This window comes from Chenopodium quinoa, unplaced genomic scaffold, assembly GCF_001683475.1.
Source record: "Chenopodium quinoa cultivar QQ74 unplaced genomic scaffold, ASM168347v1, whole genome shotgun sequence".
In the NCBI taxonomy this organism is placed as follows: domain Eukaryota; kingdom Viridiplantae; phylum Streptophyta; class Magnoliopsida; order Caryophyllales; family Amaranthaceae; genus Chenopodium; species Chenopodium quinoa.
Window position 1 is genome coordinate 4731596 of NW_018744537.1, and position 12044 is coordinate 4743639.

General features: G+C 37.4%; 2 protein-coding genes across 2 annotated transcripts; one reads left to right on the top strand and one right to left on the bottom strand.

Annotated features, from left to right (window-relative positions):
* Window positions 1-6857: 6857 nt before the first annotated feature.
* LOC110698844 (F-box/LRR-repeat protein At4g14103-like) lies at window positions 6858-7720 on the top strand. The gene is made up of 2 exons (XM_021876362.1): window positions 6858-7176; window positions 7284-7720. The coding sequence occupies exons 1-2, from the start codon at window positions 6858-6860 to the stop codon at window positions 7718-7720; spliced, it is 756 nt and encodes a 251-aa protein (XP_021732054.1).
* A 1605-nt stretch (window positions 7721-9325) lies between these two features.
* LOC110698845 (probable serine/threonine-protein kinase WNK6) lies at window positions 9326-10369 on the bottom strand. The gene has a single exon (XM_021876364.1). The coding sequence runs from the start codon at window positions 10367-10369 to the stop codon at window positions 9326-9328; it is 1044 nt and encodes a 347-aa protein (XP_021732056.1).
* Between the last annotated feature and the right edge of the window lie 1675 nt (window positions 10370-12044).

Here is a 12044-nt window from a genome sequence, read left to right on the forward strand (position 1 = left end):
TTGGACCACTTTTAATCAATTGAGTCCCTTCATCATATGGATTACTAATGGGCATGACAATCTGAAATAGGGACTCATTCCACTAGGGACAAATACCTAAAAAAAGGGACTGAATAGGCAACATGGAAGGACTGAATAGGAACTAGGGAGGGACTCAATGCACTGCATACTCACTTGCAAATAAAGTGTTCTCTCAAATATTGTCATCGAGAACAAGAATTAAAATTGCTCATACACACCATTCATCAATAATAGTCCCTCATATGCAAGGCATCAGGCAACATTGAGCATGCATTGAACACTACGCAACATGCATTTAAGAGCAAGCAACTTAACAAAAAATAATAGTCAACATGCAACCACAATGGCAGGGGACTCATTCATCAACATCATCTAACAAAAAAGGCAACATCAGCATAAATTACCAACAAAGGCGACATCAGCATAAACTACCAACAAAGGCAACACCAACATAACCTACCAACAACATCAACATATTAAACATAACCAACCAACCAACAACAACATCAGCATAATCCAATCATAACAGCAACAACAGCTTAATCTACCACCCTTCTGGCATCCATTGCCATTCACACAAACAACACTTCACCAATCAACCCAGTACATAACAAAAAAAAAAAAAAAAAAAAAAAAAAAAAAAAAACCAGAATTTATGGATTAGAAATTGTTACTCCCAGGCCAAATTTCATTCGCTTAATTACTCTCAGGTCAATAAGTAGGAAGACCAAATTTCATTCTCTTACTCTCTGGCATAGCAACAGATTCACCAACAGCAGGAGGGGACTCATGTTTTTCATCGTCATCGTAAATTGGTGTTATCTTAGCACCAATCCCATACATTCTTCTCATTTGTGCAACAGAGACCCTAGGAATCATCTTAGGATAGTGGTTAGGTCTAGGTCTGTTAAAAGACTATGATTTGGGTTTTTTAGCATGACCCAACCCAAAATTTGCACCCATCTCAGAAATAGATCTGAGTCCTTTTGAAGGATCCGAACTCGAACCAGCATTGTTCTCAGAAAAAGTAGTGAGTTGTTGTGAAGAACAACCCGACCAAGACATTCCGGCAACCTTAACAGGTTCGGATTTCAGCTCCCCTTCCCTAACATTCGAGGCAACTGCACTTAATTTCTGAGCGGCTTCCTCATCTTCAATAGATCTGAGTACTTTACCAATCGCAGCGAAGGTTCGTTGGCTGAAAATTTCGCCACCTTTGCCTGACATAAAGAACAAATTAGGCCAGGAAGCCCGTTCTTCAAAAGCTTCGATGAGAGCAACAATGAAACCCTGCTCAATTTCATCGTCAGTCGGGAATAGGGCTTCGTGTAGTGGAGATAGATCTATTCAATAAGAAGGAAGAAAGGAGAAAGAAGGAGGCAAGATCTATTCAAGAGGAGAGAGAAAGAGGAATAGAGGAGAGAGAATGAGCCAAGATCGATTGTTCAAGGAGGAAGAGAGGAGAGAGAAAGACCCAGGTGAGGAAGATGAAGAAACTTCAAGAACTAGGGTTTCTGATCCGGAATTGATCCTTGACCAAGACCTTGTGCAACCTAATGAGTCTAATGGTTCAAAGAGTCCAAATACACGGTCTAAGGTCAAACAAAATCAAGTTCCTCTTGTCCATGTGCTGCTCCTACGAGGGTCCAAAGTGTCCAATGTTCCATGCATAGGTTTCAACATAGCTCCATCATTGTACAAGTCATGCGTAACTTGGATGCATGAGTAAGCAAGGTAGTTATTTTTGCCTTGGATTCTTGTCCGTATGAGCTTAACATAGAGCAGGAATATTCTCTTATTCCTAATCAGTCCACAAGCAAGATTTGAAGGCAAAAGACAAGGCATTGAAGCTAAGGGGGGTTACACGCATATTATGATGGTTCTTAATGGGAGAGTTACTCTCTTGTTGGGTGTTATTTTTAAGTGTAATTGCTTAGTAATTTGCCTTGTATTCCTTAGTTAAATAGCTGTTTTATTTTCAGTTTATAGCAGTAAATAGCTTAGCATTAAATTGCTGTAATAAAATGTCAACCGTTACAAGGGAGAACACTACTAGAAAACATGCCATTTCCGACGGCAAATTTCCTTCGGAAACATCCTGAAATCCGTCGGAAAAGGTCGTTTCCGACGGAAATTCCGTCGGAACCAGTTGTCGAAAACACTTTTGTGTTTTCGATGGAATTCCAACGAAAATTTTTCGTCGGAAGAGGTTTTTCCGGTACCGGAAAGTCCGTCGGAAATTTCCGACGGAATTTAAAACCGCCGGAAAGTTCCAACGGATATTCCGTCGGAAAATTTAAAATAAAAAAATAAAAAAAAAGCCCACCCCTGCACCACCCACCTTAACTGAACCCACCCCCCTAACCCACAACCCAACATCACTACAACCTACCACTGCACCACCAAAACCTCCACACACCACCACCGACACCACCACACCACCACTGACACCACCACACACCACCACCGACACCACCAAACCACCACACAACCACCATTCCAAAAAATTAACCCAAAAAATCAAAATTAACCCAAAAAAAACCAAAAAACCAAAACAACCACCGAAACAACATCCAAAATCGAAACAACAAACAAAACAACAACCAAATCTCGAAAAAATTTAAATCAAACAAAGAAAAGAAATTAAAAAAAACAACATTAAAATTATATCAAAAATTAATTATTATCAAAATTGTTTATACATTACATAATCCAGATCTACAAACTTAAAATCTATAATCTTACTTAACAATTTCCTAATGAACGACAATGAAGAGTGAGACGAGCTGCTTGACGGTGAACGAGAACGACAAAGACGATGGTGGACGACGGTGCTTCTCCGGTGTGCTTTGACGACGGGGCTATTCTTCATGCTTTGACGGGGCTTTGAATGAGAAACAGAAGAAGGAGGCGAGATTGAGAAGAGGACAGGAGAGAGAAAGATCGAAAAGAAAAGAAAGATGAAGGAGGAGATAGAATGAAGGAGGAAGAGAAGAGGAGAGGAGAAAAAAGAAAAAGAGGCGGAAGAGAGGAGAGAGAAAAACAAGGGTTTCCGGGTTTTGTAGGTTTTTTTTTTTTTTTTTTAAGTCAAAATTCCGTCGGAAAAGGGTTAAATTTCCGACGGAAATCAATTCCGTCGGAAAATATAAAGCCTCCGAAAATTGAAACGGATTTAAACTCCGTAGGAATTTAATATGTTCCAACGGATTAATTTTCCTTCGAAATATAAAGCCTCCGACGGAAATTTCCGTCGAAAGGAATTTTCCGAGGGAATATTCCGTCGGAAGCAGTAAATTCCGAGGGAAAAAAATTCCGTCGGAATATTTTCGAGGGATTTTCCGTCGAAACAAATATTTTCCGACGGACTTTTCTGACAGACCCAAATTTCGTCGCAAAATACGACGGAAAATAAGTCCGTCGGAACGATTCCGTCGGATAAAGGCCTATTTCTAGTAGTGGAAGTTGGGCGCAGCTACCGCGAGTTCCTTAAGGAACTGGTTAAGGAATTCCTGAAGGAACAACAACAGTTATTAGTCTTCAATGTGTGACGGTTTGCATGGAACTGTTACAATGAGGGGCTGCTCATTGTGGTGACTTTTGAGTTTCCTTTTGTTGGTGACTTTTAAGTTCCTTTTTAATTACTTTAGTTAAGTAGATAATTAATGTAACTAGTTACTTCCTTAGCCTATAAAAGGAAGTCTTATCTAGCTTATAATAGAGCAGACTTTGATGAATGAAAATTTTTACATTTGAAATTTACTTTTGAGTATTTTTCTTATTTTAAACTTGTGGATTCAAGTTTAGCTTGAACTCGTGGATTCAAGTTTGTGAATTTAATCCGGAGTGTTCGGGATTAGCTTGTCTATGGTTAGTAGAGTGAGTGTTCAACTCTAACCATACTTATCCTTGATTAGTACTGCGAGTGTTCCTTGCTAATCAACCCTCGAGTTCCTCGCTGTCAGGAACTTCGATCTTTCCTTACCCAGTTCCCACAGAAACACCTAGCCTAAACACATAACCCATCACCCCAAAACCTTAACCCATATCCGTTTCCGCATCAGTTTCAATTCATCAGATCTGATGAATTGTTGCTTTAATCAAAGGGATTTAATTTGGTAGGTGGGAGAATAATTAGTTAGTTCATTATGTTATAGTAATAAGAGTAAAAAAGTAATTGTACAAGGAAAAATTTGCCAAATAAGAAATTGATGCAATAAATAGGAAACTTCATAAACTAGTAAGTGATGCAATAAAAAAAGAACGGAGGAAGTATTAAATTTTTTGTTTTGTCTTGACATGCAAGTTTAACATATTTGTGCTCCAATTTTCTTTTAAATTACTCCTCATATTAAAATCCAAATGACACAAATAAAAATGAATGATTAAAATATTGAGTGAAGGGTGTAGAAATGACTTAAATCCTTTGTTATTTGGAAACTTTGGAGGACAAATATATTAAACTTTGGCTTGGAGAAATGAGGGAACTTTCTGCCAATCTCAACAAACCCATTGAAAAATCCTACTTGGAAGCTCAAGCTTTAGCTTGGGAATTTCACGCCTTTAAGCAGAATTCGTTGGGTCCCTCTCTCTCTACCGCTCCTCTTTTTCATTGGATACCTCCCCTTGACCTATGGCTAAAATTGAACTGTGATACTTCCTTCACAAATGCTTCTCAAGCTGCAGCCATTGCTGGTATTTTTCGAGATGAACAGGGAAATTAGATTCTTGGTTTTCAACAAAAATGTCGACTAAGATCAACTTTGATGGGTGAACTCAGAGCCATCCAACTGGGTCTGCAAATTGTAGCAGAGAAGGGCTGGACTAACATCGTGATAAGCTCGGATTCAAGCCAAGCTGTGGACCTTATTTCCCGCAATGAAAGTGTGAAAGATGCTAACCTTTTGATCATACAAAAATGCAAGGACCTTATGGAGAGTATCAGGGAATTAAGTTATGCTACGAAGGGAGATCTGCTGATATTTTAGCTAAAAATTGTAGGAAAAGTGTCTCACAAGACTTTATTGTTCTTCATTTAAATCACCCTCCTAGGTGCATTTGCTGATATAATTTTGGAGGATAAACCTCCCTAACCTTGCTTTTTAAGTCTATTGGATTTTCCTAGCTTGCATCAAAAATAAAAAGAAATGACTTAAATCTAAATTCAAAAGAAAAAGAAAAGGAAAGAAAAAAAAAGTGTTTTTTTGGCGGGAAATATCATAAGGCATACAAAGGACAATGGGAGAGAGAATAATTGGAGAAGTTCAGTGAAGTCAATCCCAATACTCACAAAGTTTGATCATTTGTTCTTCATTTTTCAGGAGAAACAAGTTTTGCGATCAAGTAATTCCACTAATCTCTTCTTCAATTACTATTTTAATTATCGTCCTTATGATTGCGTTACATTTTAATGAAATTATTAATCTAACTTTTATTTGGACTTGATAATCTCTTATTTATTATATTGATCTGAGAGAATAATTAGCCTGTATTTGCGCAATTTGTAGATTATTATATTTTGTTATATGCTTGTCTACCTAAATATAATCGTAGAACAAAAAAATTAATTACTAATGTAAAACCCTAATTATAATTAGTGTTGTTTTGCTTTTGAAAACAAAATTGAATAGTTGATTACGAATCTTAGTATAATTTAAATTCGTAACCATATCTAGGGTTGATGCACACATTTTTGGGGTTTTTATGGTTGTTTAGACTAGTATGTTATGAAATTGTAAGTACATTTATAACATTTTATGAAAAATTAGGGTTTTATACAGGAATTAGGAGGAAATAAATAATTGAGATTTGAATTCTGAGTTGAGTACTCGAGTGACGAGTCTATGTGATGGTGACATGGGGTTTTACTGCCTCAATTGTGCCTTGAAAATGTTATGGATCTTTTGCGTATTAGAAGTCCGTCTTTGTACTATATCCTTGTAGAGGAAAATGCTTTTGGTTGAAGAGCGTATGTTTGGGCCTTGGGAATGATTTTTAAGTAAAGCGGACAAAATACTTTTGCACTACCTCTTTGTTACATGCCTCGAGCAGATTGTGTTGGGGATTTTCTGTGTGTACAAGGTAACATTAAGTGTTTAAAAATCGCGTGGTGAGTGACATTCCATCCCAAAACCATGGAAACAGGGAGTGACAAGGAGGAAAGAAAGGCCCACAACCCAAGTAAGGTTCCATTTCAAAACCATATGGTAACATAATGAGTAGCTCACTTAGGTTATAAACTAGTTGTTCCTTGTTTAATTTTTCCATGTGGGACTATAACTCACACTTGCAACTTAAGACGTGGCCCTAAGCTACATATAGTTGCTCCATACAATCTGTAGGGAGGATTGAAATTTGTTTTTAGCATGACAATATGGCATAAAATTGTTCTTTGCATAGATTTATTTTATAAGAAACTATTTCCTTATTTAATGAAAGATGAAATTAATATTTGTTCTGATTTGTAGGTAGTATGGATTAATGTGTGTACAACGAACTTTAACATTGTACAAACGAAACATGACATCCTAATGACCTAATCACATAAGCAGCTTTTGTTCATTTAGTTGGGAATTGTATAATCAATCGAATGGTTATAATGTTTGATAATGGTTTCATACACACATGTTGCAGAAAATGATGTTCCTTCTTTTTGAGCTTAAAAAACAATATGTAGGGTCATATAGTGATATAATGTTACAAATAGATTGTCGAAGACTATGAAAGTAGGTTGAGTATATTGCTACTTTGTTAGTATCTGTTAGTTGAGTATCGAGTCATTTGTCTCTTCACCTGTAATTTAGTAATGTTGATGTTGTTTTTCTTCTTTGTTTTGTCCGATGAAGGAGAAGTATATGCAGACCATGTCTTCAAGCCCCCGATGCTTTGCGAGTTCAAAGCAAGCTAAATTAGCTGAAGGGACTGACAGAATTAGCAGTTTACCAGATGAAATTCTTGGGCACATACTTTCTTTTCTTCCAACAAAGCATGCAGTCGGAACTAGTGTTTTATCACACAGGTGGCAGTATCTTTTTACTCTGATTTTAACGAGACACTCATGTTTTCTTCTAGAGGTTCAGTGGCTAGCTATCATGATCTGTCATAGTCGAAATTACATAGTCTGCATGAAAAATATTCAAAGGGATATACCAGATTCAAGTATTTTGTGAATCGAGTTCTGATGCTCTGCAAGCCCACAAAAATTAACAAATTCTGCCTTAACCGTGCTAAGTCACCTGATGTTAATGGTAATAAAAGTTGGATAGAGTTTGCATTACTCAAAGGTGTTTCAGAGCTTGATATCTTCACATATCGGTTTAATTCAAGTGTTACACAACAACTTTTCATGTGTGCAACATTGGTGGTGCTGAAGTTACATGCAAAATCCGAAATGAAATTACCTGATGAATCTTACTTTTTGCCAAATCTGAAGTTCCTGCAACTTGAGTTTGCCAAATTTCCAGTGAACTTCCCTTTGACCAGGCTGATATCTGGCTGTCCAATGCTGGAGGATTTGGTCCTTGAAGGCGGATGGGAAGATTTTAATGTTATTAACATTTCTTCTCCTACTCTGATAAATTTGACCTTGGATTTTATATCCTTTGGGTATCAGTATGACCGGCCTACGACTGATGTTTTGCTTGATCTTCCCAATCTGCTTCATTTCAATTATGAGGATCACTTGGCAATCATTACTGCATGAATTTCAATTCTCTTGTGAAAGCTCATATCAGAACAGTATAGTATAGACTATATATATATGAGAATCCTGAGAATTTCCATGATTCTATGATAGAACTATTACACGGAGTCTCTAGTGTTAAACATCTATACCTCTCCGGACATTTGGAGGTAGCTCTTTCACTTCCTGCCCTTTGTTTTAGACTTTGATTTTTCTATTAGTTTTTTGACCAATGTATATTCTTAACGTTTTTTTTTCTTTTTTCTTTTTTTTTTTTTTTTAATGGTTGTATGTAGGCTCTGAATTGTAGTGAATATTAGCTTCCGACCTTTAATTACCTGTCCTGCTTAAACCTAGATTTGAGTGGCCTATGTGATAACTGGAGACAATTCCTGCCGGCATATCTGCACAGCTCTCCCATGCTTGAGAATCTTGTGTTTCCTGGGGTTAGTAGATCTCTTCTGCATACATCAATTGTCCGACATTACAATTGAATTTGTTTTCCTAATTTTCTTCCATTCTGTCAACTTGTATAGGGACTTTCACTTCACAAATTAAATTTTTACTATGATCACACATCCTTCTGGAGTGATTTGGAAACATCGTCTTCTTGTCTTTCATCTCACCTCAAGACTATTACAATTGCTTCATTTCATGGCAAGGTTGATGAAGTGCTGAATATAACAAAGTATCTTCTCAGGTATGGGAAAGTGCTGACAAAGCTGATATTATGCTGTAAATTGAAATCGAAAAAGGAGTATACAGAGATAAAGGAGCTGTTTATGATAGGAAGGTTAGCCTCCAAGGAATGTTCACTTGATTTGATGATAGAATAATCTTTGCAGCCCTCCATTGTCGTTGAATTGGTTCGGGAAATTGAGTATTCAAACTAACTTGGCAACTAACTTATTAATGCACAAAGTATCACTAATTCATGATCAATTGGTTTTTCTTGGTTTAATTTAATTTTTTCAGGTTTAAGCATTAGTGTAATTAACTTTTCTCACATTTTAAGTGTTATGTTATTATAAGATACATTTTATATTATTAATTAAAATGAATAAACTCTAAGCTTGATGACACAACAAGACTAACCATACTTAATTGTTCATACTAATAATATGATCACGCACCTGACTCAAGCTAAACATTCAATTTAGCAACTCTAATGACTTGGAATCTTGGATGTATAGCCTGTGATTAACTCACATTACAGTATAGTTATGAGAGAATACACAATCGAAAAGCAATGCTTATGAATCCAGAAGAAAGAAAAACAAATTACTTAATACTAAATTTATTACATTAAACTAACTCAACAATGTTCTTGACAAATTTGTTACAATCGACTAACTCTGCAATGTTCTTGACACAAGTCAAACACTTATAACTTATGAAAATCAATCAATAAACACAGACACTGACTGATTGATGACACACAAACAGTACCATGCATGATTAGAAACCTAAAACTGAGTAGTCATACTTATTGACACACTAATTAATATCATATTACTAACATACTACCTAGAATTAAAGACTGATTTTAATTTGTAGTCTGATATAAAAGAATAGATACCTAGGAAAAGTTTAGTATTGTAATAAAGAATCAAATTGAGCCTAGGATCATTTCTTCTTGCGCATGATCGACGACAATTTTGACAGCTTCTGACGCCAAAGAGGCTTGCTTCCTCCTCCTCCTCCTCCCAGAGTCATTTCACACTGCCTCTCATCTGCATCTGCTGAACCGCTGCTGCTCTTCCCTGTTTGTATGCCTTGAAAACCATCCTCTGATAGAATAAGTGGGTTTCTCAACAGATCAGATGCTGCAGGTCTGTCATTTTGACCAGCCAGACAGAAATCAATGAAACGCCTAATCTCAGTATCTGTCACTCGTTCTAGCGCATCAGGCTTTACACCCCTTTGAACACGCGACTGAATCTCAACGCGATTCCTGCACTCGCTGTAAATCTTGTCCCTACTCATCATCTGAATCACGCACATCCCGAAAGAATATATGTCAGCCTTCTGATTATAGTCCAACTGAAAAATCTCTGGTGCCATGTACTCTGGTGCACCAGCAAACTCCTGTAAATCAGCACCCTCTTCAAGCTTTATTGCGGCACCAAACTCTCCTAGCTTAACCTTGCCTGTATTCCCATTAATAAAGATGTTCTCGAGGCTAACATCACGGTGCATAATTGGCGGGTTTTGACTGTGAAGATAATCCAAAGCTGAAAGAATCTGTTTACACCATCTCCTGATTGCTTGCTTATTACCAACAAGATTATATTTCAGACTGTAATCCCTCAAATTCTCTGAAGAAAAAGCCTCAGTAATCATATGAACAGTATTCAGGGTATGGGTATCATCAGGCCAATAATTGTAGCATATTATTATATTTTCATGTTGTAACGACTGTAACAACCAAGGTTCATCACAATAATCATTGAATTTTTTCTTCCTGGTTTCTTCTTCTTCTGTTGAAAGTCCTAAGACTATCTTACACCAATTAATTTTTATACCAGTAAGTTGATCAATTCCTTCATAAACTATTTTCATGGGGTGGGGGTTTGATATGCTCATATGGTACCTTTCATATCGTCCCGTGGAATCTGCCTCCGCTACACCGCATCGTAGCATTGCTTGTGATGAACTCGAACCCGACATGGCTACTGATGACAGAGTGATTAACAGTTGAAGAGAAGAGAACAGAACAGAAACAGAGAGATTTCTGAGGATTTTTGGTGATGAAAGTAGTATTTCTGAAAATGTTGCTATAATAATGAAGAGTAGTGCTTGAAAAAGGGTTGGGAAATGATTTGATTAATAAGGGTGGGTTGATATTTATAAGTGTAGTTTGGTTGTTAGAGAATTCAAGATTTGTCCAAACTAATTTATCTTGTTTGGTCTGAGAGTTTGTTATGGCAGTTAGTTAAGTCGGTTATCAAGAAATGAAAATACCCTTTCTTGATTTTTTTTTTTTTTGTTGAAGGAACCCTTTCTTGATTTTTATTTAATAATTTTCTTTAATCCTTGGGCTTTTTTTTTCCTATTAATAAAAACAGGAAGTGGCTACCTTGACTAGTTTGATTTGTAAAGAGAAAGAAGTCGGTTATGTCAGTAATTTAAACCAAAGGAGCGTTTCTTAAAAAAATAATAATAAATAAATAAAATAATAATAATAATGATATGCGCACTTTTCTATGCGCACTTGTCCTCCTCGTCTTTTTGAAGCGGCCCAGGTTTTTTTTGATATGGCCCTTCGAGTTTCTTTGGAGCGCATTGTAACTGCTTCGGGGCCGGGTTTTGGTGATTAACAATGGCGACTTGCCACCTTACTTTTTTCTTATGGTGGATTGGGTGTCTATCTATTCAGCGGGAGATGTTCGGCACTATGCTTTCCTTGCGTCACGTTTGCAGTCTTCTGATCTTCAGGCTACGCTTCTTCGCAATTCTGGTATTGTTGGTCCAGGGCTGGCATTCGATGGTGCTCTTAGTCTTTTTAATAGGATTGTGGAGACTGACCTTATGCGTAACCCTAGTGAGATCGCTGCCCCCAAACTCATGAAGAAATTGGCAGATATATATTTCACAAAGGTACTGCATCTATAGAATCCACTTTCTCCTTATCTCTGCGTCAGGTTGCCTTATGAAAGTCCCAGCAGGGGGATCACACTTCTTCCTGGTTGCAAGCGGTCCCAATATCAGGTTTGGTTTAGACTATGAACGGTAAGACTTACCGTTGTGTTCTTTACTATCGATTGGGTGTTCCCTTGTTCTCCGTTTCGACACTGTGTTCTGCTTGCTCAAGGGTTTTTGATGGGGATATATATGGGGATCATGCAGTGTCTTTGTGCTGGGATGGTGGGTATTAAACATCGGCAAAACGTTGTTCGTGATACCCTTGTTGATATTTGTTTTCGCTCTGGGATTTCTGCAAGAAAGGAGGTTAACGTTGGGTTGACTGGAGGGAACGATAGGGCTCTTCGACCAGCATATGTGTTGCTTTATTCATATGATAGAGGCCTTGATGTATGTGTTGACTTGACGGGGTCTTCTCTTTTGGGTGTTCCCTTGTTCTCCGTTTCGACACTGTGTTCTGCTTGCTCAAGGGTTTTTGATGGGGATATATATGGGGATCATGCAGTGTCTTGTGCTGGGATGGTGGGTATTAAACATCGGCAAAACGTTGTTCGTGATACCCTTGTTGATATTTGTTTTCGCTCTGGGATTTCTGCAAGAAAGGAGGTTAACGTTGGGTTGACTGGAGGGAACGATAGGGCTCTTCGACCAGCATATGTGTTGCTTTATTCATAGGATAGATGCCTTGATGTATGTGTTG